General features: G+C 51.3%; 1 protein-coding gene across 1 annotated transcript in view; it reads right to left on the minus strand.

Moving 5' to 3' along the window:
• Nucleotides 1-7,278, minus strand: part of ppfia3 (PTPRF interacting protein alpha 3) — a 20,806-nt gene extending 13,528 nt beyond the window's left edge. Inside the window, exons 1-5 of the mRNA XM_056608266.1 lie at nt 6,940-7,278; nt 2,653-2,754; nt 1,873-2,112; nt 1,179-1,238; nt 750-878 (exon numbers count right to left, since the gene is read on the minus strand). Coding sequence (XP_056464241.1) covers nt 750-878; nt 1,179-1,238; nt 1,873-2,112; nt 2,653-2,754; nt 6,940-7,278 — 870 coding nt within the window. The remainder of the gene's footprint in view (nt 1-749; nt 879-1,178; nt 1,239-1,872; nt 2,113-2,652; nt 2,755-6,939) is intronic.
• Nucleotides 7,279-8,073: the final 795 nt, after the last annotated feature.

Below are 8,073 nucleotides of genomic sequence, written 5' to 3' on the forward strand. Positions count from 1 at the left end.
AGGCTTTAATAAAATCCCGGACGAAAACATTTTTTTAAAGTGTCTCAAAAAGAGGACATGTCCGGGCGAAAGAGGACGTCTGGTTACCCTACGTACGGGAAACCCATTTGATTCCCACCTGTAACACTGTTAAATAGCGGCCCAAATTGCTGGGCGCTATCCTGGTCATTTCTCTGAGTGAGAAATTCGAAGCGTGGCGTGTGAGCGTGTGCATGGGTTGAATTGCGTGTGTCTCGAGAGCCCTGTTACCGGTATATTATCCAGGATGTTGACCGTCGCAGTTCAGCAAAAGAGGCGTAGAAGAAGAAGGGGGCCGGATGTTGACAGTAATGGTTGTGGAACTGTGCAGCGCCGTATGACAAATGTATTAAATATGCAAGTTTGATCGGACCTGGCTGGAACGTTTAACCCGACAGAGTGGCGGGTGAAGTGACACAATTCACCATCCCTGACATACACACAATGCACAAACACATGAACGTTCACACACACAGATAACGTACATTACACACATAAAAACACACACACACACAGACAGACACTCACACACGCATAACAAACACACACAACGCTCACATGCATGAACACCCATACACTGGAAGAAAAAAGGAATGAAAATGAATGGACACACACACACACACACACACACACACACACACACACACACACACACACACACACACACACACACACACACACACACACACACACACACACACACACACACACACACACACACACACACACACCTGTCTGCACATGAGGGCTAGCCGCTCCTTCAGCTGGCCCAGCTCCGACCGCTGCCGCTCGATCTCGCTCTCCCTCTGCCGGTCCGCCTCGCCCTCGTCCAATAGGGAGGTCGGCCCGTTCGGGAGGCGCTGGGGGGGGAACCACCAATCACAGTCCTCCGATTAGACAAACCGTGCTTTCGCTCGACATCCGCGACACGTGGATGTCGTGATGATGACGTACGCGTGCATGCACGCACGCACGCACGCACGCACGCACACACGCACGCACGCACGCACGCACGCACGCACGCACGCACGCGCAGGCACACTCACACGCACACACACACACACACACACGAACACACACAAACAAACATGCGTGCACAAACACACGGGCACACACACACGCGCACACACACACACGCACACACACACACACTCCCTTACCTCTTTGCCGTTTTCTATTCCGTGCGTTCGTCTTTTGATTTGGTCCCTTAAAGACAGCACCTGGGGGGCATGGAGGGGGGTGGGGGGGTGAGTCATTGGGGGCCGGGGGTCGCACTCTCGATGCACTGGGTTTATTATACTTTACGCCCCGTTTAAGAGTCCCAACGGTCACTGGAGGGGCATCTGAGGCCTCGTATGTACTCACAACCATCAACCATCAACCATCAACCATCAACCATCAACCATCAACCATCAACCATCAACCATCAACCATCAACCATCAACCATCAACCATCAACCATCAGCCATCAACCATCAACCATCAGCCATCAACCATCAACCATCAACCATCAACCATCAACCATCAACCATCAACCATCAACCATCAGCCATCAACCATCAGCCATCAACCATCAACCATCAACCATCAACCATCAACCATCAACCATCAACCATCAACCACCCACTCTCCACTCACAGGAGGGGGTCAGACGCCCGGCTCCAGATCAGCCCCACCCCTGAGGGTCAGCCCCTCCCTCCCTCCGTCAGTCATGACCCCTGACCCCCCCCCCCCAGTAATCACCTCGTACTCAGGTCTGCGCCCCCTCCCTCCCTCCCTCATAACCCCTCCCCCCCCAGTAATCACCTCGTACTCAGGTCTGCAGCCCCCCCTCCCCCCCCCCCAGGTACCCACCTCCTGCGAGGAGGTCTGCAGCTCCTCCTCCAGGGTGGACACCCTCTCCAGCGCCACGCGCAGCCTCTCCCGGACCTTCTCGTCCAGGGCCTTGTGGTGCTCGAACAGCGACTTGAGGGCCTTGAGCACCTCCACCTCGCTGGAGACGCCCGCCGGCGACTGCGCCTGCCGCTTCACCACCGTCATGCGCAGGCTGCGCTCGTGACGCGACACCAGGCACTCCAGGTGCTCCAGCAGCAGCTGTTGGGGGGGGGGGGGGGCAGGTGTCAGTGTTTTTGGGGAGCGTCTTGTTCGGGTTCTGGTGTTCTAGCGTGCGAGCTAGCCTGTTCTCTCGGGCGTCGTCACGAACCGGTGACTCGGTTCTTGTTGTTGTTAGCGAAGCGCTAGTGGGAGATGGGATGGGGGCATCTCTTGTCCCCCCGTCGCCATAGAGACAAAATTATATTAAGTGAAAAGAAAATAAATTATACATCTAAATTAAAAATTTGAAAAAGAAGATCGCAAAGCGTTTCATATAATATTTCATGCGAATGTGTGAGAATATGAGGCCATTACAGATGTAATTTATTTTGTATTTTTCTTTAATATGATTGGACAAAGAGGTACGTTGGTCATTCAGTGGGGGCCTGCCTGGTACCCACTGTAAATCACCTTTACTGTAATTAAACAGGAAAAGGTTATCCAGGATTCCTTCACATCTGTTAGTCATCAAACACAGAACAGGAGAAACAGCTGATGTCTGAAGAAAATAATAAAGTTAAATAAAGAAATAGTACTGACTCGTGTGTTGTTCCTCTCCGCCTTCAGCTCGGAGATCTCCTCCTCTCTCTCCAGCAGCTGCTCCCGGCACACGTTCAGCTCTTTGGTCAGCACCGCAAACTCCTGCCGCGGACACAAGGGGGCGCCATTGTTCACTTTCACATCGGGCCCGGGGTCGTTTACACAGACACAACACTCTCACTGACCCTAGACAGAACCCTTAAGAGGAGTTGAGACAGACTCACAGATGCGTGTGTTACTATGAAGACGACCTCTCACCCTTAAACTCATATATACACCTGAAATCTCTTTTTTGCTGCTTGTATGCTGATATGTGCGACTATCAGCTTCAGAGTACATGTGGACCCTCCTCATAGTTAATACCTATAGGCCCCTGAATTCTTAGCTACTCAAAACTACACTGTAAAGTCTGAGGATGTGGCCAACCCAGGTTTATTGCCAGAGTTAGACCAGGAATCAGTGTAATTGTGTAATAACTAAGACAATACAATTATGGTGTTGGTGTGTAAGCAGGCAAACGCCTAGAGGTTTAACAAGCACAATTAAGGAGGAACTGGGAGGCAACTCTTTGATTCCCTAAATTGTGTGCCTCGTTATTTGAGTTTTATTTCTTCACAAATAGGTTTAATTAGCTGGGATTTCCGGGGTCAAACATTAAATGTCATGGTTGCCATTCAAAGCTGCCGTGCTCCTTGTGTGGCGGTTGTGTAGGCATTGTGTATTTACAGACGCACACCACAGCGATATAAAGAGAGAGATTACCGACAGCATTATGAACCACAGGCCTCCTGCACTGGAGAACTATTTTACCGGTGTGGTTAGATGATGTTTTTCTTTTCCCTGCCAACAGTCATTAGCGTCTCCAATGGAGTCTCCGTGTTCCGTACCGCTGGGCCAACATGTGTGATCTCAGTGGGGGTCTTCTCTGGGGGGGGGGCTCAGATAAATCAAACATACTCCCAACATGTGACTGGCACAGAACGGGGGTTCGCTGAAACACGTGTGAGTATCAGTAGCTTGGCTGCACGTCGATGAGCGAACTGATGTCAGTTACTGCCTCCTCTGTCTGTTAGCAGAGATTTTGTTCTGTAAGGAACATCAAGGTAATACTTCAACTAATACCAACAACTGAATACACTGAACTCTTAATGCTTCAGCTAATACCAACACCTAAAGACAATGGAATCGTACTAAAAAATATTTTATTCCACGGGTGATTTGCATGGTCCAAAGGTGTATGTGGGACACCTCGGATTTTAAGAAAAGTAAAAGACAGCTCGTCTAGACATTGAATGATTTGTGACCCGGAGATCGGCTGGTTTGGTCTAACGAGTCTCAAGCCACCAGCGTCAAGCCACCAGCGTCGAGCCACACTACGCGTCTCTCACACCTTCTAGATTTGTGTCAGTTTCGTTGTGTCTTTCTCGCCCCCAACCCAACTTGTCTCTCTCTGTGGCGTTGTTTGGTCATTCTCTCTGTCGCTCTGCCTGTGGTCCAAGGGAGCCAGGAGAAGAAGCTGTTACTGAGGTGGCTGAGATGTTCTTCACCGTAGCACTACGGACCTCTGGCCGTCGTCTTCTCCTCAACTCATCAAGGCTCAGACATTTTGTTTAATTAGTCGCTGTGTGTTTAGTATCACAAGTTCTCCTCTTCTACCACACTGAGTCTGGGGACGACCCCTCCTCCCTCCCTCACGCTAACACACACACACACACACACACACACACACACACACACACACACACACACACACACACACACACACACACACACACACACACACACACACACACACACACACACACACACACACACCACCACCACCATCCCCACTCTCTCTCAGCCTCTTCCACTCTTCCCTCCACATTCTTGGCGGCGGTTAGCGAACACACCAGACGCAACCGAGTGAACTGCTTCTGTAGAATGTCTCACTCCCCTCCATGTGAAAGTGTGAGAGAGTGAGCCAGCGAGCCAGCGAGTTAGCCAGAGAGAGAGAGAGAGCGCGCCGTCTCGGGGAGCCTGTGTGTGTTTCCTCAGATTTGTGTGCATATTGATCTGCCTGTCAGGGAGTCAGGGAGAGGATATGGGCGCTACATAGGGCCTGCTGGTCATTTTCCTAATGTGCAGTGCCACTGCAGCTATATATAAATACAAACATCCCTATGGAAGGGAAGACCAGATCCCAGCCACGGCGGAGGAGGCATCGTGATACAGCACTATACTGTACGGGCACCTGAGTGGAACTGCAGTTAAATGGACGGCGTTTATACCGCGCTGCTCTAACCAGTGACCACTCAAACCGCTTTATAATGTCGCCCAACGTTCACCCATTTAGCACACCATTCACACACGCCATGCAAGGCGACAGCCTAGCTTTCCGGGAGCCGTTAGGGTGAGGTTGCTTGCTCAGGGACACCTCGACGTTCGAACTAGCGCCCCTTCCGGTTACCAGCCAACCCGCTCTACCTCCTGAGCCACATTGCGCCCGGTCGATGAATCGGAGGAACGGGGTCTACTTGTTTACCTCGGTGGGATTGCGACGGCTGAAGACTGCGTTGGCGTGAATCACGCTGTGGCGAGGCCTATTCAAATGGATCTGTCAAACGCTTGTCTCAAACTACTCATTTCCTTTGCTCAACATGCATGACAGGCCACTAATAGAAACCATGGAAACGGAGAGCCATGAGCCAACCCCAGGCATCAGAACCACATCTCTCCCCTCATCGGGTCTGGTCCTCCCTCTCTCACTACTGCTTACTGCTGATTCCATCATGCACTTGAGATAACATCTCCTTCTGAATGTACATTCAAAAGCGTGTAGTCCATAGTCCATACGCTTGTTTGCGCTCACAAACACAGAGACATACACATACAGGAGCAAGCACACTAAGGCATAATGTACATAACTACGAGAAAAGGAATATGCATATCTGTGCATGCAGCTGTCATACTCTCGCCTACTCACATGCACACATACTTGTTAATTTAGGACAGTGTAGTGTGTATACACACACACACACACACACACACATATTATCTCTATATATATATATATATATATATATATATATGTCCTTACTGCACTGACAGACATATATTGTTGTTTCATAGATATATTGTTGTTTCTCTTTCTTCTGACAAATGTCCTTATTGTAAGTCGCTTTGGATAAACGCCCTGAATGTAAATGTAATATAAAGGTCCAGACTTTAGTGGCATCTGGAGGTGAGGCTGAGGATACATATAGATAATCATACCCTCAACAAACGTGTTGACAACTAATTGTCTATTTGCATGATATTGCAATGTTTCTATATATTGTGTGATATAATGTATGTCCTTGCACGTGTGCGAAAGGAGATCGTCATGGCGACGTCTCCTCACAACAACCGCCTCCATTTTGGAAGCAGTAGTGATAATATTAATTTATCTTACAATTATTCATCATTACGGGGAGGTGATTTTTTGTTTTAGACATTAGCCTGGGTTAAGGTATATTTACGTCAATCAAGGATTTTACAGAACGGCCAACATCAACCCTAGCTAGCTATCCTTGTTCTTTACGGGGAATGGGTTAACCTAGTGATAGTTAGTGCTTGGTTCAATAAACATCCTCACTGTACCGCGATATATTGTTGTTTCTCTTTCTTCTGACAAATGTCCATATTGTAAGTCGCTTTGGATAAAAGCGTCTGCCTAACGCCCTGAATGTAAATATAAACTAAAACCCTCTTGAGTCCTCTCAAAATGGCAGAGTTTCGGCTATAAAAATCTCCCATGATGCATCCTGATGGAGAAGCCCGGTTACGGCCCGGTCCCAGTGCAGTGGGGGGCCAGACACTACGACCCCCTGGAGTGTTGGGGTGGGTCCCGTTGGGCGGGTAGACCTGTGTGTGTGTGTGTGTATTGTGTGTGTCTGTGTATCCTATGTATTGTGTGTGTGTGTGTCTGTGTATCCTATGTATTGTGTGTGTGTGTGTCTGTCTATCGTATGTATTGTGTGTGTGTGTGTGTGTGTGTGTGTGTGTGTGTGTGTGTGTGTGTGTGTGTGTGTGTGTGTGTGTGTGTGTGTGTGTGTGTGTGTGTGTGTGTGTGTGTGTGTGTGTGTGTGTCTATGTATTGTCTGTCTGTCTGTCAGTCTGTCTGTCTGCTGTGAGTGTGCGTGTGCGTAAGTAAATAAGATGTAGCCTAGTTAAGCAGCAGTCTCGTGGGCCGATGTAAGGGGTGTCCCAGACCCTCCGACCCCCCCGTGTGGTGAGGGGGGTCCCGGCGGTTGGGCGGGGTCGTACCTGGGGCAGGGCGATGGACAGCTGTCTCTGCAGGGTCTCCTTCTCGTGGCCCAGCTCGCGGAGCCTCAGGTGCGCGGTGCCCAGGCAGTCCTGAGTGTCCCGCAGGCTCTCCAGCAGCCGCTCGCGCTCCGTCAGCATGTTGACCATCAGCGACTCCAGGTTGCCCGTGCTGCCGCCCTCGTCGCTGCCCCCCCCCCCCCGCGACTCCCGGCCGCCGTAGCCCCCGGCCACGCCCCCGATCTGCCCGCCGGCGCCGCTGCCGCCGCTGCCCGCCGAGGACGGGGAGCCGCCCCCGCCGCGCCCGTCCTCCGAGATGGTCGGCATCACCTCGCACATCATCTTGAGGCCGGAGGGGTGGTGGTGACGGTGGTGGTACTGGGTGTAGGGCTGGTGCTGGGTCTAGGGGTGGTGGTGGTGGGTATAGGGGTGTAGGTGTGGCCCAGGCTAGCCGAATAAACACACTTCAGGTGTGTTTACTGCTGCCCCGTGATTGGCTGCAGCTGCAGGTACTAGCTCACACAGCTGCGAGCTGATTGGCCGCTGGACCCTCAAGCGGCACCACAGGGACAGCACGAGGGGTGCGTTGGGTTCGTCCTCTAGCTCCTCCCCCTCAGAGAGACCAGAGTCTAGCGGACCGGTATCTCTCGGGACCCAAACACTGGCGCTGTGGAAGGGCTGGGGTCAGGCTGATGTAGGCGGAGTTAGGGGTGGGGGGGGGGAAGGGCCGTGGGGGGGGGGGTCACTAGGTGTGAGGAGGTAATGGGGGGGGGGGGGGAGGAGCAGGTAGGAGGGGCCTGGGTTCGCGACCCCAGGGCTAGAGTTCACAGGGATGACGGATGCATCTGGAAGACAAGGAGAGACGGAGGTCAGGTTAGGCAAATGTTTAACGGTAGAACTACGTCCCCGGAGGTGGTGGAGTCCCAGGTGTGTGTGTGTGTGTGTGTGTGCTAGTGTGTGTGTGTGTGTGTGTGTGTCAGTAAATAAATAAGATGTAGACTAGGTTAAGCAACAGTCTAGTGGGCATATGTGATGGCAAGTGCTTACGAAACAAGTGCTTACAAAATAGATACACAAACAATGAAATGGTGTTCCACTGCGAGAGCCGTCCAATGTATCCTTAAATAGCCACACAAT

Source organism: Gadus chalcogrammus, chromosome 2, assembly GCF_026213295.1.
Source record: "Gadus chalcogrammus isolate NIFS_2021 chromosome 2, NIFS_Gcha_1.0, whole genome shotgun sequence".
Lineage (NCBI taxonomy): Eukaryota > Metazoa > Chordata > Actinopteri > Gadiformes > Gadidae > Gadus > Gadus chalcogrammus.